This window comes from Microcebus murinus, chromosome 22, assembly GCF_040939455.1.
Source record: "Microcebus murinus isolate Inina chromosome 22, M.murinus_Inina_mat1.0, whole genome shotgun sequence".
Taxonomy (NCBI): domain Eukaryota; kingdom Metazoa; phylum Chordata; class Mammalia; order Primates; family Cheirogaleidae; genus Microcebus; species Microcebus murinus.
In genome coordinates, this window is record NC_134125.1 from 16,066,905 (window position 1) to 16,090,636 (window position 23,732).

At 48.8% G+C, this 23,732-nt stretch overlaps 2 protein-coding genes and 1 long non-coding RNA gene across 4 annotated transcripts in view; 2 read left to right on the forward strand and 1 right to left on the reverse strand.

Annotated features, from left to right (window-relative positions):
• Positions 1–5,090: 5,090 nt before the first annotated feature.
• On the forward strand, positions 5,091–13,732 carry LOC142863479 (uncharacterized). The gene is made up of 3 exons (XR_012914264.1): positions 5,091–5,313; positions 5,916–6,095; positions 13,309–13,732. It is a non-coding gene; the product is annotated as an uncharacterized LOC142863479 (long non-coding RNA).
• LOC105866920 (iron-sulfur cluster assembly enzyme ISCU) lies at positions 9,591–17,094 on the reverse strand. The gene is made up of 5 exons (XM_012756575.2): positions 16,916–17,094; positions 14,740–14,853; positions 13,728–13,838; positions 11,987–12,065; positions 9,591–10,128 (listed from the first exon to the last, which is right to left on the reverse strand). Exons 1-5 carry the CDS (start codon positions 17,027–17,029, stop codon positions 10,043–10,045), a joined length of 504 nt encoding a protein of 167 aa, XP_012612029.1. The 5' UTR covers positions 17,030–17,094; the 3' UTR covers positions 9,591–10,042.
• A 1,301-nt stretch (positions 17,095–18,395) lies between these two features.
• Positions 18,396–23,732, forward strand: part of SART3 (spliceosome associated factor 3, U4/U6 recycling protein) — a 32,927-nt gene continuing 27,590 nt past the window's right edge. For both annotated transcript variants that reach the window (XM_012756561.2, XM_012756562.3), the window contains exon 1: positions 18,396–18,732. In XM_012756561.2, coding sequence (XP_012612015.1) covers positions 18,415–18,732 — 318 coding nt within the window. In that variant the 5' untranslated portion in view covers positions 18,396–18,414. The remainder of the gene's footprint in view (positions 18,733–23,732) is intronic.

Here is a 23,732-nt window from a genome sequence, read left to right on the forward strand (position 1 = left end):
TTTCCCTAGGGGGCAGGGCAGGGGGCCCTGGAAGTGTCGGTGGGACCAGAGTGGGGGTAGCCGCCGGGACGCACGTGACCCCCAGGGAGGGTGGATGGCGTGGCTAGAGAAGAGAGATAGGCTCATGTCACCCCTGGTCTCGTGAGGGCCATTCAATCCCAGTACCCGGTGGGGGTCAAGGGTCATGCCTCAGCTGTTTCCTGACTCCCTCTGGGGTGTGGCGACCACAACCAGGGCTTAGATGTCGTCTGGGCCAGAGTGGCTGGAGACGTCCTGGAGACACGGGTGGGGGAGCCAGGGCTTGGGCCCCTCTGGGGCAGGTGCCGGGGCTATTTCTGGGGGGAGGCGTGGGTGGGGGCGGGGGGGGGGGACCCAGCTGGGGTAACTACCAGGAGACGTGGGACACCTCCTCCTCTCTGTCGCGTTCCCATCCATACAAACTTGTCAGCACCGGCTCTGGGCGGGAGCGCCCCCCAGGCACAGAGGGAGGGAAGATCACGAGGTGTCTGCCTCACGTCCCAAGAGACTTGGGCTCAAATCTCAGGGTTCAGATTCCACGTGCGGGGCGCGATGGAGTCGGGGCTACATCTCGGCCAGTTCTTCTGACTGTCCTCGCTGCGCCTGCCCTCAGGAGGCTCCCAGGAGCCGCTGCTGCAGGCGGCTCCGAGCTCTGGGCTTGGGTGGCTCCTCGGAGCCCAGCTTGTCGGAGCCCAGAGTGGAGCGGGGCACCCAGCAGGTGCTCAGTGGACTCTGAGAGGGGAGTGCCAAGCCCCCCTCAAGGCTGGCCCTTGAACGAGGAGTGGAGGGGAAGCATGGCATTGGGGGGAGCACGACATTGGACACCTCCAGTACACCTGCCCTGGGGGGCTGTGAAATGAGGGGCTCCAGGAAACCCCCTTGGCCCCCAAATCTCCCACCTCTGTCCTTCCTCAGTGTTCAAATCCCACCATTAAGATTGGGGCTGAGCACTTTCTACACATTGGGTCCTCCCAAAGTGGAGGGAGGCATTGATATTATTATTATTATTATTATTATTTATTTTTTTTTTTTGAGACAGAGTTTCACTCTATTGCCTGGGCTAGAGTGTCATGGCATCAGCCTAGCTCACAGCAACCTCAAACTCCTGAGCTCAGGCGATCCTCCTGCCTCAGCCTCCCGAGTAGTTGGGACTACAGGCATGTGCCACCATGCCCGGCTAATTTTTTCTATATATTTTTAGTTGGCCAATTAATTTCTTTCTATTTTTAGTAGACACGGGGTCTCGCTCTTGCTCAGGCTGGTCTGAACTCCTTAGCTCAAACGATCTGCCCACCTTGGTCTCTCAGAGTGCTAGGATTACAGGTGTGAGCCATTGCACCCGGCCGGAAGGCATTGATATTATCCATCTTCTACAGAGGGAGATGCAGAAGCTCAGACAGGTGAAGCGACTTGCCCAAGGTCCCACAGCCAGAAAGCGCCTGAGCTGAACTTTGAACCACCTGGGGCTGTTGGAAGCCATAGCGAGTGCTCTAACCCCTGCTACAGCCTGGCCGCAGTCCCATGCATGCACGAATGAATGCATTGGGGGAGGGGGCTCAAGGCCAATGTGTCCAAACTTCCGCGTGGTCCCCTAGCTCAGGTGGAGGCTGCAGGTGTCTGTACAGGTGCCTGTGCTGCGTCCCCCGTGGACTGCAGGGAGGAAGGGCAGCAATTAGCAACAAGCGCATTGAGCGCAGGCGCCCGGGGCTGTTCACAGTCAGCGCATGCGCACATCCAGTCCGGAGAGGTGCCCACGCGGTGGAACGCGCCGCATCCTGGCAGCCCGCGCGACGCCCGGGCATGCTGCTGTTTCTCCCCGTCCCATAGAGCGTCCTGCAGTGGCCTGCACGAGGGCACGTGGCAGGTGAATGACCAAGCCAGGTGTGTGGGACTCCAGTGCCCACGGTGCTCCTTCCTGCCCGAGTTGCCGCGTGTGCGGAGATGCTGAGGGCCCCCGGGGTCCGGAGTCCCCGTGCACCACACTGGGGCCCTTCAGAGAGGTGAATGCGGAGCTGGGGGTCCCCGGGCAGGCCCTGGCCTTGGGTTGGGAGCCCCAAGGTGGGGGGCCGGTTCTGCCCCCTCCCTGGCTGTGCTGGCTGTTCCCGGCCTTAGCTGCATTTGCAACAAAGGGAGGGGTGAGGCTCATGTTGGAGCTAAGGGGTCCCCACACCCCGTTTTCCCAGGTGCAGCATTATTGTCAACGCCTGGGCAAAGGGCTGCAGGATGTTTCCCCCTTTAATCCCACCCAGAGAGACCACTCCCCAGCCCCCGTTTCAAGAGACCCTTAGGAGGAATCTCCTAGCTCCTTTGGTCCTCTCTCCATGACCCAGCAAGCCCTCATTCTCAGGAAGTTCTTTCTGCTGTCTAACTTAAGTCAAGCAGGCTGAGCCCAAAGGCTGATTTCCCCACAGCTTGGCCTACAGCAGGGTTCTGGCTGGACAGACTGGGCCGGCCATCAGGGAACTCATTGGAAACACGCTTGAATTCTTCCCATGACCTCTCTTAAGAACATCTTGTCTTTGTCCAGATCTGATTCTGATTTTTCATGTATTTATTTATTTTTCTGAGACAGGGTCTTGTTCTGTCACCCAGGCTGGAGTGCAGTGTCTTGAGCCTAAACTCACTGCAGCCTTGAACTCCTGGGCTTAGGTGATCCTCCTGTCTCGGCCTCCCAAAGTGCTGGGATTATAGGCGTGAGCCGCTGCGCCCGGCCCACATCTGATCTTTTGCACTGCCCGGCTTTGAGCAGATGGGCTGGGAGATAAATATTTCATAATTTGCTGTTCGCCTAAATGATTTCATGTGAAAAATCACTACGAAGTTGGTTCGATCAGGTTCGTTTTGCTGATGAGGAAACCATCCCTGCCTAGCGAATTGTTGCCAGAGAGGTGAGGTGACGCATCCAAGATCACACAGCTAGAGAATGGGGGGGGGGGGTGTTCAGATCCCACCTCTGGCCTGGGAGCTCAGCCTCCCTGTGGTTTGTGGACTGCCTTACACGAGGGAAAAGAGCTCGGAGCTCCGGAAGGCAGCCCCCACGCGTGGACGGGAGACTCACACGTGAAAGTCAGGTGTGAGCTCAGACTTCCACTTACCTGGGCTTTGGCTGTTCCTAGAGTAGAGCCAGCTCAGGGCGTCCTCGGGGGGCAGGCGTGGCAGCCGGAACAGGCCCTGGGTGTGCTCAGGGAGGGAGATCACGGATGGCAGAGTTAGAGGGTCTCACAGGGTCCCACGCCATCCCCACACATGTGGAGACGTCCTACGCATGCAGACGTTTGGAGCATTCCTGCCAGCTAAGTTCTCCTGGCAGGTTTGCCGGGTTGGAGAGTGCATGCGTAATGCTTTCAGAGGGGCTGCCCAATGACTCTTCCAAAATCCAATTTCCAATCCCATCCTGGTAGAAGAGTGTGCAGGTTTCCCTATATCCTTGCCAACACTGCCAGTCTTGGTGAGAGGGGGTATTCCATTACTGTTGTAGTTCTCATTCTCTGATGACTGGTGGTATGGAGGTCTTTCCCTTCTGGAACTCCTCTTCCATGAAGCACCTGTTTCTGTCTGTCGTCTATGCTGGCATTGGTCGTATGTCCAGTGATTTCACCTTTTTGCGAAACAGAATCTCTTGTTCAGAGAAACTCTTTCCAGGAATCCTAGTAAAAGCCCAATGCAAATGGCGCTGTATCATTGAAGGGGACAGGATAGCCAGGGCCACCTGTTTGCACAAAGGTGTTTGCAAACCCCTTTTCCCTTGGGGCCCCTAAGGCTTAGCGAAGCATAGTTTGCAAATGATTGGTCTAGTCCCGTCGTTCAGGCTCTGGATGGAGAAACTGAGACCCCAGGTTGCCCAGAAAGGTCATGGCCAAGGCCAGTGTCTAGCCCAGGTCACCTGACTCTGTCCAGCGCTCATTCAAGAATGGTCTCTAGGTAGATGACAGAAGCCTCCAGAAAGGATTGTTCCCTCGTCTCCTTTCTGTGCTCTTCACTTGTTTTGTGTGCACGTGTGTCTTACTGCAATCGCTGGAACGTCTGATTCAACATGGCGTGCTAGCAGTGGTGGCGATGGTGGTGGTAGTGGTCACCAAGGCAGCAGTTGTTAATCTCCTTGCCTTGTCCCCGATCTTTTATGTTTGTTTGTTTGAGATAGTCTCACTCTGTTGCCTGGGCTAGAGTGCTGTGGCATCAGCCTAGCTCACAGCAACCTCAAACTCCTGGGCTCAGGTGATCCTCCTGCCTCAGCCTCCCAAGTAGCTGGGAATACAGGCATGCGCCACCATGCCAGGCTGATTTTTTCTATATATTTTTAGTTGTCCAGCTAATTTCTTTCTATTTTTAGTAGGGACGGGGTCTTGCTCTTGCTCAGGCTTGTCTTGAACTCCTGAGCTCAAAGGATCCTTCCACCTTGGCCTCCCGGAGTGCTAGGATTATAGGCATGAGCCACCGCACCCGGCCTTGTCCCCGATCTTAATGGGAATGCCTCCAAAGTTTGGCCAGTGGGTAAGATGTTTGCTGTCGTGTTCTGCTAGATATCCTTTCCCAAGTTAAGGACATTTCTTTCTCTGTCTGCTTTGAGTAGCTCATGGGCATTGTGTTTTTTTTTTTTGTGTTTTTTTTTGAGACAGAGTCTCGCTTTGTTTCCCAGGCTAGAGTGAGTGCTGTGGCATCAGCCTAGCTCACAGCAACCTAAGATTCCTGGGCTCAAGCGATCCTCCTGCCTCAGCCTCCCGAGTAGCTGGGACTACAGGCATGCGCCACCATGCCTGGCTAATTTTTTCTATATATATACTAGTTGGCCAATTAATTTCTTTGTATTTATAGTAGAGACGAGGTCTCGCTCTTGCTCAGGCTGGTTTCGAACTCCTGACCTCGAGCAATCCACCCCACCTCGGCCTCCCAGAGTGCTAGGATTACAGGAGTGAGCCACCGCGCCCGGCCACACATGGGCATTGAAGTTTATCAAATGCTTTCTAGTCTCTACTAAAATGATGATAGTGTCCCCCCGCAGGCCCCCCCCTCGCCACTCACTGTGGGAAACTGGATTAAAACATCCCCAAGCTATCTGAGCGAGCATGGGCTCTCCCATCCCTCCTTGCACATTCCCTGTGTCTCTTCTTGCTCCCTGCCTAAAATGCAGACCCTGCCCGAGGAGGAGCCGGGCAGCAGAGGAGGGCGAGGCATCAGGGTAGAAATGATCTCCCCGTGCTGGGTCAGCACTTTCGCCCGCCTGACTTCTGCTGCTGTTTCCTGTACTAATCCCAGGAGGGGCACGGTTGTTCCAGACAGCGCCGGAGACGTTCTGAGGTTGGGTTAAAATGCTGCTGGCAGACAGGCGAGGAGAGGGGATCTCGAAGCCTTTGCATTCCTCCGCAGGACACTGGGGGCTGGGCGGCGGGAGTGTGGTGGGGGAGGAACCCTTCTTGGGGAGGGAGTTGGTTTGGGGTGCGGGGAGAAGGCCGGTTGCTAGGCAGACTCGGCAGAGATGAATCATGTGCTGGCGGGAGCTGGTTTACTGGCTGAGATGAGAACTTATCCAAGTCTGTGGAATCTTTTTGTTTGCGCTGGAAGGGAGTGTGGGCTCATCATATCCAGTCCCTTCGTTTTGCAGAGAAGCTGCAAATGGGGACAGGGAGAAAGATTTGCCCAGGGAGTTAGGAATGGATTTTATTTTATTTTATTTTTTTTTTAATTTTTTTTTTTATTTTGGCATATTATGGGGGTACAGATTTTAAGGTTTCAATAAATGCCCATTTCCCCCCCTCCCCCCAAAAGTCTGAGTCTCCATCATGACCATCCCCCAGATGGTGCACATCTCACTCATTATGTATGTATATACCCGCCCCCCTCCCACCTCCCCAATACCCTATTACTGTAGCACCTAAGATTTTATTTTTTTTGTCTTGGAGTTTTCTCCAGCCCCCTGAGTGAGAGTGAGGACTCATAGCAAGGCAGGGACTTCCGGGAGCGCCTCCTGCGTTGTTGGTGCATTTGGTAACTGTTCCAGGCACCCGAGATTTCACAGTGACTCTTCAGACACGTCTCCCCTTGAGCAAGATATACCCAGAGTGATGCGTGCTGCAAAGCAGGTGCACAATGTGGTGAGGCGGTGACGAGGCGTGTGTCTCTATGTAGCCAGGGTGGTCGGGGGATCCTGTCTGGGGAGATGACATTTAGGTGAGGCCTGAAGGGAGGAGGCAGCTCTGCAAGGCTCAGGGGAAGATGGCTCTAGGCAGTGGGGGACCAGCAAGCGCAAAGGCCCTGAGGTGGGATTGCGCTGGGGACAGCAGGGAAGCTGGTGGGACAGGAGGGGACTCAGTGAGGCCAGAGGTGGGCAAGTCTGGGTCAGGTCAGGCCTCGGGGGCCAGAGAGGTTCCATGGGGAGCTGTTGCTCAGTGTCAGGCAGGGGCCGGCCACCCTCCTGACTCCTTGCCCTGTCCCGTGGACAAATGCGCATTTAGTAAGCACCTACTGTGCACCCAACTGGGCTGGGCACTTTGTCCATGTAATCTCACTGAGTCCTGCAAACAAGCCCTCTCAGGTTGTCCCAATGAGGAGGACAAATCAGAGAGGCCCTGCACTGGCTGGCCGCGGGCTAGTTAGCTCAGCCAGAAAGGACCCGCCTCTATGTCAGCTCTCAAGAAGAAAGGGTGGGAAGGGCCAAGAGGGGACGCAGATCCTTGGTGGCTGCCCAAGCGGGCTTTGGCAGGGGACAAGATCGCCTTGTCCGGAGCCTTTGGGGTTTGGAGTAGATGAGCGCCCCCCGTGATGGGAGATGGTCCCCAGGGGCCCAGCTGTTGTGGGAAAGTGAGCAAGATTCTGGTGCCGAAGGGCCAATGGGACAGTGCGAGCCACTCCCACAAACTGCTTGGCCCCCAGACAGTGAGCCCAATGGATGCCTGGAATTCCAGCGATTTATTCCTCGGTGATAAGCATGGCCCTTAGCTTCTCTTCTTGTAAAATGAAAATCTCATTTGGAAAAAAAGTGAGAAGATGAAATCCTGAACCCAATAGCGTGACAAACTTTGTAGACTATAAGTGATATAAGAGGCCCCGGGACAGGACAGCGCAGAGGGGCCACCTGATTTAGAGCTTCCCATGGGGTTGACTGAGACCTTTCTTGGGGCCACACTGCTGCCTTTCTCTCCCCTCGCTGCCTGGTCCTTTCTTAACCCCCTTTTCCAGGTGCTGATCCCAGGAATACCCCCAGATAAACACCCGGCATGCTGATTTCTGTCTCGGGGGTGGCTTGGAATCCAACCTCTAATAACGATGGTGGTGATGATGATGATGGTGGTGATGACAATGATAGTGATGAGGATGGTGATGATAATGAAGATGGTGGTGATGACAATTATGACAGTGACCACGATGGTGATGGTGGTCATGGTGATGAAGGGGATGGATGATAGCTAACATTTATTGAGCACTTACTACATGCCTGGGATTATTTATTTAATCCTCACAACAACCCTATGATTTAGGAGCTGGTGTTCTCCTGATCTTTCAGAAAAGGAAACCAAGGCTCAGAGAGGTTAAGTACTTGCCGAAGGTCACGAGGAGAGATCAAGGCAGAGCTGGGATCAGAACCTGAGCCCCCAGGGCTTTGATCGTTCTGCTCAAGCCCTCTTGAGCCAGTGTCCTTGTCTGAAATAATGCCCACCTTGGAGGGCTGTCATGAGAATTAACAGGATTAAAGGCCCAGCCTGGTTTATCGGGTTCGATAAACCGATTTAAACTAGCTGTCAATACTTCCCATGCAAGGGTTTGTTAAGAGGCAAAAACCACGATGAGTGACGAGTTCGTTGAAGGGCACACGATGCCCTTGTGTGGCTAAGACTAGATTTGTCTGGGAAAAGGCGTGTCTTTAATGAGAATTTTAAAAATATTCATTTTTTATAGTAGCAGCATAAGCATGTCTTGAGGTTTGGGCTATTCTGGTAATATTGCTCGGGCTGTTTATGAACTGCTTCTGATGTGCAGAATTCCGTTTCAATTCTCAGAAAATGTTAACTGGGACACAAATGTTTCATTTAAAAAAAAAAATCACAGGCTGGCGCGGTGCTCACGCCTGTAATCCTAGCACTCCGGGAGGCCAAGGTAGGAAGATCGCTTGAGGTCAGGAGTTCAAAACCAGCCTGAGCAAGAGCAAGACCCCGTCTCTACTAAATACAGAAAGAAATTAGCTGGACAACTAAAAATATATGTAGAAAAAATTAGCTGGGCGTGGTGGCACATGCCTGTAGTCCCAGCTGCTCGGGAGGCTGAGGCAGGATTGCTTGAGCCCAGCCAGGAGTTTGAGGTTGCTGTGAGCGAGGCTGACGCCACGACACTCTAGCCTGGCGACAGAGTGGGACTCTGTCTCAGAAAAAGAAAATAAAAGAATCACAAAAAGTAGTGGGGAATTGTGGTGTTGCCACATGTAACAAAGGGAGACAGGCACAGCCTAGAGGGACTGAATTACATAGCAGAACATGTGGCACGGAACAATTTTACATGGTCCCGCCAGGTTCTAATTTGAGATTCTTATGAAGGCCCTGGTCTGTGGCTGCCTCCACAGACTATGGAGGGAATGGCTTTTGAAGTTCTGTGCCCTCTGCCAGAACCCAGAGTATTTCTTTTTTAAACAAAGGAGATATATTTAAGGAGAGGCAACCAGCCTATGCCTGAACAACAGCAACAAAATCAGAAAGACAAACACATCTTACATTTGAAGTGGAAGGAGATTGGAGACTATGGTAGTCGATATTTCAGTATTTTTTTTTTTTAAGAGACAGGGTCTTGCTCTGTCATCCGGGCTGGAATACAGTGGTGCTATTGTAGCTCACTGCAGCCCTGGGCTCAAGTGATCCTCCCGAGTTGCAGGGATTACAGGTGTGAGCCACCATGCTTCGCTCAATATCATTTTCACTAGAAAATCAGGCCTCCGAGATTTGTGTGACTGTAGATAGTTCAGAATAGGGAGAGATCTGGGTAGGACGGACAGCGACTAGAATGCTATTCATGCCTGAGCCCGGGGTGAGTGTTTTTAAACAACTTTCGGTGCACTGAACGTGTATGGACATTTCAGAATGAACCACTTATCATACTGGTGCAGAGCAGAGGATTGACAGGTTTCTACCCTATGGCTTGGCTCATTTGCCATCTCACAAAACCTAGGAGGTTCTCAAGCCAGGGGCATTGGAACCACCTGTCCAGACTAAAGAAGCGTGGGCCTAGAAATCTGCATTTTTAAACTCATTCCCTAGGTGCTCTTTATGTATCTGTGCCATAGCTTTAGGGTGTCACCTAAGCCAGAGTTTCCCAGATTTCAAGATTTCACAAACCAGTGAAATTACAAAAAGAATCTTCAAGGCTTACTTTGCGTTGTCAATCTGTTATCTCCCAAAGAGCAAGAAAAAATGACGACCATGCCTTTTCACAAATCACTGTGTATATTTGGCTTTGTTAAAAAAAAAAAAAAAAAAGTCTGTACATGACCTTTATGATCCAGTTTGCTGGGAAAACCATGTGTCACCACAGTCCAGGCTTAGGGAACGCACGGGGCTTTCGGCACTTTGGAGTGAGGCATCGAGAGACAAGGCTTATTAGAGAAAATCATCGTCTTATATTTTTATTTATTATAATATATATAAGCACATCTGTTTTATGTACAATAACTGGTTCTGTCAAAGAATCACACCAAGGCATTCTACTGGTAATTTCCCCAAAATCAATTCAGGTAAAATTAAGATATTTATGCACTTCACAGGCTATCAAAACTTGAGACTTCGTTATTGATTTCAGTCCTGCGGCCACATACACAATTCAAAATATCCATAAACTGGGTTAAGGCGATAAATGTGGGCTGAAAGAAATCGCAGGATTCAGAACAATTAAACTGTGTATTTTGCTCTCATTAGAGACACAATGTGAAGAGCAAACCTTGTGCGTATCTCAAAGCTCTTTTATGTAGTGGCAGGGGCTTCTGAACGTCTAAGGTGACTGCGCGGCAGGTGGGCAAACAGCTGACATGACGTGAAGGCTTTGCGAGGGCTCATTTCTTCTCTGCCTCTCCTTTCTTGGGTTCCTGTTTCAGCTTGTAGTCAGCCAGGGCGGCCTTGATTGCATCTTCAGCCAGCACTAGGAGTAGGGGAAGGAAAGAGAGTGTAAGTTTCTAGACAGTAAAGAAATGGTCTTCGGACTCTAGTTGTTCAGAGCTGGGGGGGCTTCACAGGGTAACCGAGTGAGGGGGGTGGGGAGAGGAGCAAGCCGGGCCCGTCTGCAGCTGCCTCCTGAGCTACTCCCCAGGGTTAGTTTGGAGACAGACTAGGGTTTAAATATATCTGTGATGCTAAGCTAGTTCCCTAGCCTTCTGGAATCTACTTTCTGTTCTGTAGAACCGGGATAATTATTGTGCTTGTCTTGCTGGGATGGAGTGGGGACTTACGCAGGAAATGTCTGACACACAGTAGGGATACAACAAATGTCAGTTCTCGACTGCCGCCATGAAGTCTGGGATCAGTGTGGTAGAGACGCCGGCTACGCAGCTGGCACAGCTTAGGTCACGTCAGTCTGCTCACGGGATGGCGTCTGCCACACCAGTCTCTAGGGATTCCAAGCTTGAAAACTTTTGTTTAGGAGTTGATATTAAAACTGAGGCTAAGGCCGGGCGCGGTGGCTCACGCCTGTAATCCTAGCACTCTGGGAGGCTGAGGCGGGTGGATTGCTCAAGGTCAGGAGTTTGAAACAGCCTGAGCAAGAGTGAGACCCCATCTCTACTAAAAATAGAAAGAAATTAACTGGCCAACTAATATATATATATATATATATATATATATATATAGAAAAAATTAGCCGGGCATGGTGGCGCATGCCTGTAGTCCCAGCTACTCAGGAGGCTGAAGCAGGAGGATCCATTAAGCCCAGGAGATTGAGGTTGCTGTGAGCTAGGCTGACGCCATAGCACTCACTCTAGCCTGGGCAACAAAGGGAGACTCTGTCTCAAAAAACAAAACTGAGGCTATGGAGAAAAATAAAAATCGAGAGATCTAGAATGTCAGCAGAAAGCAAGAGAACAGCAGAGAACATCAGCTAAAGGTTTCAGTACCTATAAAGGCCTCATAAAAAGGCTGGGGTTTTTCTGAAATCACGTGAAAATGTTTACAAGCTATGACCTTTCTTCATGGGTACTTAAAATTCCAGCTCAAGTGGAAAGAACTCAGGTCTTACTGGGCTTCCTGAAGATTGCCTTAGTGTGTCCCCAACCCAGCACCGGCTCTTCTGTGCGGATTACCCTGGCAGGAGGCCTGACGCTCTGCTGATTTGTAACTAATTTGGTCAGTAAACCTCCATCAATATGTTAAGGCTACTGTTTCTCATTCTCTCTTTCCCTGACAAAGTTTAGTGAGGATGGAAAAAAACATTAGATTTAATACAGAGACAAAACTGGAAAGCCAAGCGTAAGTCTTAAGGCACCCGGGCTTTCTCTCAGGACAGTGTAGATATTGCACAACAGGGCTTAGTCATTCCATATAGACAGAGGCAGACCCCGACGGAAGCAGCATCTGGACAGGAAGTGATGAAATACACAGCAAACGAGATTATAGAGAAAGCTGTTTTCTCCTCTGCTGGAGACAGCACGGATTCTGGAATCAAAGACTGGGGCTTAAACTCTGGTTCTTCCACTTATTAGCCATGTGGCCTGGGTGCCTTAACCCCAAGCCCCAGCTCCCTAATCTGTAAGAGGGGAGTAACGACACCTGTGGACTCAAGGCTGCTTCTGAGGGTTGCAAATTATGCCCATCAAGTGCTCAGTATGACGCCTGGCACACACCACCTCCTGGCATGACTCTCTTAGAGATGCATGTGAGACCACGGGCTTCTAAGCCTCTGAGGGTTATAAAGAAGGAATCCCTGACCTAAAAGGACTCTGTCACAAATACCAAGTTGCCATTACTGCTGAGTGACGTGGCTGGCATGGTGGAGAGCAGAGACTTACTGGAGCAGTGCAGTTTCACGGGAGGCAGGCAGAGTTCCTTGGCGATGTCTGTGTTTTTGATGGTCAAGGCTTCCTCCACCTGAGAGGCATTAGGGACAGATGAGCAACTTTAGCAAAGCCTTCACTTGCGGGCCGGACAATTAAATAAAAGGAAGGCCAAAGAGGCCCTCAGAGGTGATGGGGGATGACTTCTATTTAGTAACTCAAAGGGCTGGGGTCTGGCAGGACTCCCAGCTGGTGTCAGAGCTGCAGCTGGGATTCTCAAGTGTGAAGCAGACACACCCGCACTGCGTGGTGCAGAACCTGAGAAGTCTGTTAGGGATCTGCCTGAGGCCAACAGAAGTCTCTTTAAAGAAAAAGGTCGTTAATTCTGCTGATTTTGTGACTATCAGCTTCTCTAAATCCTTTCGACTAGAAGTGCTGAATGGCATCAGGGAGGTCGGTGGCACAGGCAGATGTCGGGCTGACTGCTCTCTCAGATTCATCCTCTGGGTAAAGGAGAGCCTCCTCCACTCACCGAAGAGGCGGCCTGGCACCTGGTAGAGAGCCATAGGGGACAACAGGGGGCAGGTGGGTCCTTGCCTACGGGGAACAGAGCGCCACTGCCTTGAGGAAAGCCAGGTTTCCCCAACAGCCAGCCTCCCCGGCTCTGACCTTCCTCCAAACTCCACTAACCCCACTTGATTAAGATTCAAGTTCTGCTCCTGGAAGCTGAGATGGGAGACCTCAAGGTTAAAGAAAGGCCCCTTTCCCCATTTTCTGATCACAACTCACAGTCCCTAAAATCCAGATCCTGGGAACGTAGGTGCCTTGTCTCATTTCCCCCTTTCCCTGGGGACAGTTCCTGACAAATCACTTTGGAGCCACCTCCTGCCAGAACAGGTTAGGTCTGTGCTTCCTTGGCTCACAGGAGCTTGCCAGCCAGAAGGCCCTGAGCCACAGGAGACAGGTGGCACGTGGCCTGGCAAACGGCTTTACTGTAGAGCTGGCCAGCTTCCCAGGCATGCTCCTCCATGACTCAGCTTCCTGAACTGGGTCCCCTGGAGCTACAAAGATGAGTGCCCTGCAGGTTGGCTTTTCTGAGAGGTTCTAATGGCAACTAGATCTTAAAACTCCAGCTCCTGGGTTTGGGAACTTCGATCTCTGCAGCTGCTGGGGAAAGAGGCTTTGATACAGAAAAGGATAGAAAAGACGTTTCAGCCCTTTCTTATCCCCACCCTCAGGCCTGCTGACTATCTACCCAGATCATTGCTCTGATTTGTCTGTTGATTTTCCTCCACCCTTGCTGTGTTTCTGATTCTTTAATCTGTCTTTCAACACAGGCTAGTTTATGTTACCGATCTTTGTAAGCCACCTGGAATCCGTCCTGAAACATGATGGGAGGACATAAGCAAGAAGGCAACAGCTCTATAAAACACCCCTACCCCGAGAAATCACAAGATCACCACCCACAGAGAAAGCCAGAGGCTTCTTTTCAATTCTATTTTGTTAGAGGGATAGGTGAGGATCTTTATTCTGTCATTAACAAAACACTACCGAACCTAACAGATAAAGATGATCAACAAAAAAACTCAACACCTAGCAGAATGATCCATGATTCCCTATTTGGAGAAGAATTTTAATCAACATATGGGTATGAGAAATTTAAAAAATTTAGAATTTTTTTTTGACTCACTACACCCTTCGGGAGCAAGGTTTGGAGAATGTGATTTCATTCGGTCATATTTTCAAGCATCCTTACCGTTTTCCCTTTCACCCACTCAGTGGCTAATGAGCTGGAGGCGATTGCGGAGCCGCAGCCGAATGTTTTAAACCTGGCATCCACAATCTTCCCTTTTTCGTCCACTTGGATCTAGAAAAGAACAAGAGTTAAGCAGTGATTCCTGGAGCCACCCTCCCGGAACCTGGAAATCATGGAAGTGTACTGAGGCCTTCCCCAAGGGCTTTGAGCTTGCTTTCTACGTTGTAAATTATGGCATTAATTACGGACTTTGCTTCGTTTCAAAGAGCTCGCTAATGAAAAGTGAAACGTGGAACAACTCTACAGGCCTAGACGGTAAAGATCAGATGGAAAAGATGCCCTTCCACTCCAGTTTTGTTTTGTAACCTTAGCCTGCATGTTAACTATGAAGTCCTGTTTGAGGAAGTCTGCTCCCAGCTAGCTGCTGAGGCAATCTGCCTTTTTAAACACTAGGGAAGTCTGCAATAAAGGTCTCTGGTTAGTACTTTTTTCTTGGGCACCAAATTGCACTTAATAGTTCCCTCCTGCTTGTTTCTGTTTTTCAAGATAGGAGGAATGAAGACCTCTGGCAAACTGCCTACCCACTATGAAGAAACATTGTGGACACAGCTATAGTTTATCCAAAGCACAAGATATGACCTTCATGTTGCTTCCAATTTGGGGACGGGTTTGATTTATTGCATTTGTCTCACTGGAGATTGCTAGCCCTTTGGGGTTTTCCTTTGATCAGTAAAATTCACAAAAACTTTTACTTGGCTGAAGTTGGGACTTAAGCTGATACAGTGAGTTGAAAAATGAGATTAGTTTCCTATTTCCGAAAAGGTCATAGTATACTAGGTAGAGAACCAAGATTGAGGACCTGCTAATCATTTATAATATCAACTCATCCCACTCACAGGAATAAAGATGGAGACCAAATGAAATGCTGTATGTGCAAATGCTTTGTAAACTATAAAGCACTGTGTAAGCAAAGGGATTGTTATTACCATTAAAGTTGAAAACCAGCTGGTACCTGTAATTTCATTACATCACCACATGCTGGAGCCCCCACCAGTCCAGTTCCAACGTTTTTAGATGTCTTGTCAAGGGATCCCACATTTCTAGGATTTTCATAATGATCAACCACCTGAAATGAGAGGGTTAAGAGAAATAATGATCGCTTTGTCGGTATTGGTCTTCCTGACTTAATGGTTAGGTCCTCCAAGTCAGCAACCTGATCTAGCAGGCAATCACTAAATACTAGATTTCATCTGGGTAGAAAGGCCTCCACTCATGTCAATCAGAACCATTTGTGGCCTAAACACTTTTTATCTCTTTCTCCAGCTACTTTCACAGATTTGTAATAAAAGTTAAAAAAAAAAAATCTAAACATACTATGGCCCAGGAGTGGAAGGCTTTCTGAGAAGCTTCAAGGTGACTGCTATGGCAGGCGTACATTTACATGTCTTTTAAGATAAAAGCAGGCGGGGCATGGTGGCTCAAGCCTGTGACCCTAGCACTGCGGGAGGACTGTTTGAACTCAGGAGTTTGAGACCAGCCTGAGCAAGAGCGAGACCCCGTCTCTACAAAAAAAAAAAAAAAAAAAATTCGCTGGACAACTAAAATATATATATAAATAAAATAAATTAGCCAGGCATAGTGGCACATGCCTGTAGTCCCAGCTACTTGGGAAGCTGAGGCAGGAGGATTGCTTGAGGCCAGGAGTTTGAGGTTGCTGTGAGCTAGGCTGACACCACGGCACTCTAGCCTGGGCAACAGAGTCAGACTGTCTCAAAAAAAATAAAAAAATAAGATAAAAGCAATGTCATGACTGCATCTCATGGCCTGGCCATCAACCTGGTGCAGCAGCGCACCCTGGTGATTGCATGGCTGCTAGCCCAAGTTCCTTCAGCGCACACCATCAACAAAACACAAGCCAGGGTGGGGGAGGAGTAAAGACCTCGGCAAAAGTGCAGAAGCTAGAACAGAATAAACATCAACTCGAACTGGTAAACACAAGGCTTTAAGGACCTTGCGGTTTGTTTGCCAGTAGGTACCCCAATTTTCCAGTCCTCTCCACACGGATATCCGAGTATGGATTTTTTTTTTTTTTTTTTTTTTGAGTCTCGCTTTGTTGCCCAGGCTAGAGTGCGTGCCGTGGCATCAGCCTAGCTCACAGCAACCTCAAACTCCTGGGCTCAAGCAATCCTGCTGCCTCAGCCTCCCGAGTAGCTGGGACTACAGGCATGCTCCACCATGCCCGGCTAATTGTTTCTATATATATGTTAGTTGGCCAATTAATTTCTATTTTTAGTAGAGACGGGGTCTCGCTCTTGCTCAGGCTGCTTTCGAACTCCTGACCATGAGCAATCCGCCCGCCTCGGCCTCCCAGAGTGCTAGGATTACAGGCGTGAGCCACCGCGCCCGGCCGCGGATGTATTTTGACTCCAAGGACCCACCAGATAATATCTAATCTGGACTTTCTGCACCACGTTGATATACGGCATTCTTTAGTAGTTTCCCCAGTAAGAGTCTCAAGACTAGGGGACTCTACCCACTGGAAGGCAAGGGGCTGCAAACTACGCATCTCTCTCCCCTGCCAAAAAACCAAAACATTACACTTGTTGGTTATGTGCCTAGTCCCCTCGGAGGCTATGCGCCCCCAAACAATAACAGCACCATAAATGGTGTCCACACGTGGGGCCTATGTGCTAGGAACCACGTCGAGGTCGCCACACATTATCCTGCAGAAGACTCCTGAGGACCCCTCCGCCCCCACCTGTGTTACACCTGGGGAAACAGGTTCCGTGAGGGGCAGTGACTTGCTCAAGAGCCCTTAGCCAGGGCAGTGGCGTGGCCGAAGCCGCAGCCCGCGCCACAGCGTGTGTGTGTCCCTGGACTTAGAATGGCAGGCAAGTCATAACAGGATATTCCTTCCTGGGCTGTTGGCAAGTATAACGAAGAGACGCACAAAGTCGCGGCGGGGCCCACTGGAAGTCGCCGCCCCATCGGCGGTAGCTGTTATTGGTATATCAACTGCGGTTAGTGTCACTGAGCAGCAAGGGAAAGTGAGTCGAGACAGACGTAGGAGGGGGCGGCCCCTCCGTCCAGGGCCGCCCCGAACCCCACGGCCGTCCCTCCCAGTTTGGGCCTCCGCCAGGACGCCTGCGTCCTCGAGGCGGTCTGCGCAACCCCCCATCCGACCCTACCTTCTTGTGGTAGAGCCGAGCCGGAGCTGACAGCTCCCGGGCCGGCAGGCGCGGGCTCCGCAGCAATAGGGCCGAAGCCGCCCGCCTCAGACGGCCTGATCCAGCCGCAGCCATCTTGCCGGCTTGCAACTGCGCCGTGCCGGAGCGCAGAGGTGGGACGCGCCTCTGACGTCACTGCGACTTCGCGCTTGCGCTCTCCTGCTCCGAGCACGTGCCCGCGCCTCGGCCCCGCCTCTCGGGGGCGGGTGGACGGGGCGGAGAGCGGGAGGGTCTGAGGTCGCTGGAGGGCTCGTCTGCAGAGCTGGAGCCTGGGTGGGCGAGGACCTCAGCCTCCCGGAGTGCGGGGCCGGGCTGGCGTTCGCGAAGCCCACCGCTGGAATGTGGCGCTGGGAGCCACCAGTCCTAGCTCTGTTTTGCAGCTTAGGGAAGTTGAGGTTCAGAGCGGTTTAGCTGACTTCTCCGAGGTTGCTCAGAGAGTTAGGTTCAGTTGGGATTCGAACTTGGGTCATGCTGGGTTAGAATCCTGGTTCTGCTCCTTCCTGGTTGTGTGACCCTAGCAAATAAAATCGGCACGCCTAGCCTGGATCTCTCCTTTTGTACTAATTCAAGGACTATTCTTTCATGCACGGACCAAGTATATGCTGAGTACCTACTGTGTATGAAGGTGCTATACTAGACTCTGGGGATCCAACGGACAGCAAAACAGACATAATTCCTGCCCCATTAAGCTTGCTAATGAGGGAGAAAGACAATAAGTGGAGAAACACACCAAGACTTCCCTACCTCAAAAATGTTTGATTGAAAAATAATGTATATGTCTATCTATAAAGCAGCAAACTCACAATTTATGTTACAATGCCTAGCAATTAAGAGTTTCTAAAGAAATGCTTACTAATGTAATGTTTTTACTACTGGTTTGCAAGGTACCTTATAAAACCAGAAAATCCACACGTGCATTTAAGGCATACTAGGTATCAGGGGTTACATAAAGGGGAGGAATCTCTCAGGGAAATGGATTTTTCACCTGAATGGCGCAGTCTATCCTTCTCAGAGGACGTGGGGTTTTTCCTCTGCGTTTGGGGCGCAGTTGCAGGGGAGACTGAACCACGCGCCAAGTCACACTAGGCGTTAAGTAAGACATTTGTTCTGACTCACCTTACCTTCTCAAGATGGCGCCAAACCCTTGCTACAGACATCACGCTCACTCCATGACTTCCTCTATGGCCTCCATTTCCTGTCCAAAGACCCAACATCTGTCCGAAGTTGTGACGGTACACATGCCAAGTAAATGAGTTTTTTCTCTGACGGGAGTTTCTACAAGGATATAAAAGTAATATGAATTGTGTGTATTTCAAGATTTTTCCTGTCATCCGAGGCTCCCAATATCCCTTTTGGAGGCAAGAAAGCCGGGTTTTGATCAGGCGCGCGCCGCGGGCAGCTCTACTTCAGCCGGGTCTTCGGCGGCCGCGGGAAGACCCAAGAGTCCCTGGAAGCGCAAGATGGCGACGGCGGCCGCAACCTCGGTTTCAGAACCGGAGGCTGAGTCCAAGGCTGCGCCCAAGGCTGAGGGAGAGGAGGATGAAGTTAAGGCGGCTAGGACGAGGAGGAAGGTGCTATCGCGGGCTGTGACTGCTGCGACGTACAAGACCATAGGGCCAGAGTGGGATCCGCAGGAGGAAGGCGTGAGCGAGAGTGATGGGGATGATGAGGAGTACGGCATGGCATCCTCCGGCGAGAGCTCCCCCGGGGAGTACGAGTGGGAGTACGACGAAGAGGAGGAGAAGAACCAGATAGAGATCGAGAGGCTGGAGGAACAGGTGGGCCAGGGGCGGGGGGCAGCGGGCTCCTTCCCTTGGGTCCCCAGGTCCCGGCCCGCCTTCCCGGTCCTCATTGGCGATAAAGCCGCCGAGGCCGCAAACCCGCTATTAATCACCGTACCTCCTTTGATTTGAGCGCTTTCCGCATGTGAGGTGCTTTGCAAACGTTATCCTATTGAGTCCTTGCCACGACCCTGTGAAGGAAGTAGTGTTACCTTTATTTTACGGGGGAAACTGAGGCTCGTGGAGAAAAGTCTCTTGTTCAAGGTAACAGTTCTACAAGTGGCGAGTCAGGCCTTGTACTTTGAACCGACTCCAGAATCTCACTCTTAACCACACAGTTAAACTATGTCCACAGTAGAAATACAGTCTTCTTCGTAGCAGAGTGTTACTTTCTTGTAGGTATGACGACAATGATGAAATCTGGTCTAGTAGGAAAAATATTTACCGTGACGCTGGTAATAGAAATGGAAAGGTAGAGGTTTTGGCATCCGGAGGTTAAAGCCCCAGTTCTAGCTGTTCCATCCCTGTGTGTTTGGGCGAATTTCTTTACTTCTCCGAGCCTTGGCTTTCTCATCTGTAGAGTGGGAGCAACAATTTCTGCGTCATATAATTGTCATAACGGTAATTATACCTAGTGCCTGGCACTGAGAAGTAATGCGAGCTGTAATCTGTAACTTTATGAGTTGGTGGTATGTGCCGTTTAATTCAGAGTCCCAGCAGGAAATAGGTGGCCCATTTAAATTAGGACAGTTTGAGAAAACATCAGTGAAAGGATAACCGTGTTTATAAAGGCGTGAGCAGGGAAATCAGGAGTGAAGGTTTAGTATCCAACATTTAGTAACAACAGAACCTTGTGTCCATCTTTAGGCCTAAAGTGGTGAAGGGAGTGACTGGTTGCCTGATTACCGCGTTCCCTGAGAATAAGACCTACCCATAAAATAAGCCCTAACAGGTTTTCTAAGCATTTGCGTAATATAAGTCCTACCCTGAAAATAAGACCTAGTGATGGGTGTGGCTACGCAGCATATCTGCACGGCCCATGCCTTTGGTAAAGAAGATGAGTCCTTTTCATCTGCCCCATGAGAGCACTATTGCTAGACATGAGAGATTAGGGCCAATGGTCCTAAAGGAAATAGAGTCGCAAAAAATTCAGGATGGAATTTGGGGTTTGGAGAGTTATGATGATGTTCCAGAAGACGACAACTTAATTATATTTGAGTAAATGTAGATCATTGTACCGTACTAAAAAAAAAATAACACACCCCCTGAAAATAAGCCCTAGGATGTCTTCTTGAGGAAAAATAATGATAAGACCCTGTCTTATTTTCAGAGAAACACGGTAGCTGTGTGGAGAGGGCATCAGAGCTGTAGAAGTGTGTTCAAGGGCTTCCAGCCCAGTGTCCTGTCAGAGGTTGGGAGGGAAAGAAATACCCTGACCTCCCTCTCCTGGAAGCTTCCTCCCAACTTCTGGTGGTGCCCCCTGCTGGGGAAACCCATCTGGTAGCCCAGGGGCCACGAAACTCATAAATGTGGTTTACACTGGGGAACACGGGACAGGCAGAGGGAGTGGAGTGGACTTTGATGAGGGGCAAACGGGAAAGATTAAGCACATTCTCATTTTACAGATGAAGAAACAGAGGCTCAGAACAAATGATGAAATGATTTACTTAAAGTCATCCTTGGTAGGATTTGAACTCTTAAAGGTTGCCTGTGGACCAAATGTCTCACTGGCTATGAAGTCACTAAGTGATGTGAAATTGCTAACTTGGGTTACTCACTTAACCTTGCTGGATGTCAGTTTCCTTATACTGCTCCCTCTGGCCCTGATATTTTTGTTAAGTTGCATAATAGTGATAGCATCCATTGGTATAGTGTATCCCACTTGTCATAACATCTGATCGTCAAAGGAGCCAGTTGGGAGAGGCAAGTGGTTACCGTTTCTACTTTTTATAAATAAGTGTGCTGAAGCTAATTCAGCAAATACAGTGTGACATGGGGTACCAGGCTGACTGTGTCCCTGCCCTTGTTGATATCATTTCTTCACACTGCTAGCCCTTGGCCTTTTGACAGCCTTATATGTGAGGTGGGGGAAGGAAAGGCTTGGGACCAGAGAGGTTAAGTCCTTGAGAGTATACTTACTAGGGAGGAGGCTCCTAGTGCTCTGCAGTTGCCTGTCCCACCACAGTTCACAGAGGGCAGGATGGAGATCAGAAGGTGACCACATCAGATGGGACCTGGCACATGATGGTGAATTGAAAGGCCTTTGGTCTTATCCTCTTTGTCCTGGGATCTAGAAATGGACTTTTCCAATTTTTCCAAACCTTCCTCCCGCCTCATCCTAATCCTCATAGCCTCTTGTTCTTGCTGTAACTTGCTCTGATGGTGGAGCATAATGCTGAGTAACTTCCCAATTGCCTGTGAGCAACTCTGCCTTGCCATATTTGTGAGCCCTTGTCCGCATCCCCGAATGTATTTTGTGAAAGCTGCTGATTTGCTGTGGTATCTATCTGTATAAGAAAAGCAAAAGATTTTCTGTGATTTGTGCACTGAAAGTGGCACCTTGCAGTATTTTAGGCAGATTTGTCAGTGCAGCATGGTGCGGTACAAAGGCTATGGCTTTGTACACACGTGAGAATCCAAGCCTCCCGCTCAGTAATGGAAAGACCCTGTGCAAGTTATTTCAGCTCTTGGAGCCCAGAGTGCCCCATTGGTAAAATGAAGACTGTAATAGTACCTGCCTCTCAGGGCTCTTGGGGGACTTAAGTGACACATTGTGCATAAAGTTCCTGGCACAGTTTGGCACACAGTAGGTGCTAAGTAAAGGCCTGCCCTGTTCTCCCTTCCTTGCTTTCTCCTGATTGCACCAGCTGTTTCCTTACTACCAGCCTCTCCCAGGAATACTGGGAAGCCATGGGAGGCTTTTACTTTCATGATTAATAGAGAAAGATAATGGGTTCTTGTTTAAAATCTAATTACTTGAACAGCACCCTATAATCTTTTATATTTGTGTTCTGCAAATGGTTGCTCTTCCCATCCTCCATTTAAAGGTTCACAGCTAGCTAATTGTTAAATTTTTATCCTAAAGTTCAAGTAATCAAATTCATTAGCTATCTTTCTGTATTTTAATGAAATAACTAGTACCTGGATTAGTAGAGTACATTGTCAGATGGTGGAGTATAATTTGAATGTAGTATAGGTAATCTTTTATCTCAGGAGAGGGAAATATTTATTGCTAAAATGTGACATGCTGGAAGGGTAGGTACTAATGAAGTCTTGGTGTACAGACAAGGTAAGCCTATATCCCAACTTGTATGAAAACTTTTTAAAAAAATTAACCTTTTTATTTTGAGATAATTGTAGATTTCCATGCACTTGTAAGAAATAATGCAGAGACATCATGTGTACCTTTTATTCACCTAGTTTCTTTCAATGATAACATTTTGCAAAATTATAGTATGATATCACAACTTGGATATTGACATTGTTGCAGTCAAAATACAGATCAGTTCTGTCACCATAACGATCCTTCCTGTTACCCTAAATTTTCTCCTGTGTGTTTTTTTTTAACGTTTTACAGTTCTAGATTCACATTTTACATTTAAGTCTATGATCCACTTTGAGTTAATTTTTATATAAGATGTGAGATTTAGGTTGAGGTTAATTTTTGTTTTTGCCTGTGGCTATCCAATTGCTGCAGCATCATTTGTTGAGGAAAAGGCCCCCTTTTCCTCCATTGTGTTGCTTTTGCATCTTGTTTTATTTTATTTTTTTGAGACAGAGTCTTGCTCTGTCATCGTGGGCAGAATGCAGTGGCGTCATCATAGCTCACTGCAACCTCCTGGGCTAAACCTCAAAACTCCTTCTTCCCTCAGCCTCCTGAGTAGCTGGGGCTATAGGCATGTGTCACAATGCCTGGCTAATGTTTCTGTTTTCAGTAGAGATGGGGGTGTCGCTCAGGCTGGCCTTAAACTACTGAGCTCAAGCAATTGCTCCACCTCAGCCTCCCAGAGTGCTAGGATTACACCTCACAGAGCCATTTTGGCATCTTTTTCAAAAATTATTTGGGCATATTTGTGTGGGTCTGTTACTGGGTTCTAGTCTCTTTCCTTGATATATGTGTCTTTCTGCTAAATTCACACTGTCTTGGTCATTGTAGCTACATAGTATGTCTTAGCATCAGATAGAGTGATTCTTCCCCATCTTATTCTTTTTCAACATCATTTTTAGCTATTCTAGGGCCTGTGCCATCCCATATATCTTTTAGAGTAAGCTTGTCTATGTTTGTAAAAAACCTTGTTGGGATTTTGCTAGGATTTCATTAAACTTATAAGTCAACTTGGGCATCTTTTAATCCATGAACACATAATGTCTCTCCATTTTTTAGCTTTTTGATTTCTTTTCTCAGCATTTTGTGATTTTTCAACATATAGATTCTCTACTTGTTTTAAGTTTATACCTAAGTATTTCATTTTTTTTTTTTTTTTTGGAGTGATTATAAATGGTATTTTGTTTATAAATTTGTTTCCCATATGTCCATTGTTTTTTGTAGGTTTCTATTGTATTCTTTTTTTTTTTTCTATTGTATTCTTTGACCTTGCTCAATTCAGTATTCTGGTCAAATTCAATCTACTTTACATGATATTAGTATCTCCACTTTGTCGTCTTTTAAATTCATGTTTGCATGGTATATCTTTTTCTGTCCTTTTACTTTTAGCCAACTTACTTATGTCTTCGAATTTGAAGCGAGTTTATAATCAGCATGTAGTTCGGTTGTATTTTTATCTACTCTCTACCATTTTCTGCTTTTTAATTAGTATGTATAGATGATTTACATTTAAGGTAATTACTGATATATTAGCTCTAAAACCTGCCATTTTATTATTTGCTGCTTGTTTCTCCTGCTTCTCTTTTCTTGCCTTCCTGTGTGTTATTTGAACATTTTTTAGAATTCCATCTTGATTTATTTACAGTGATTTTTAGTGTATTGCTTTGAATAT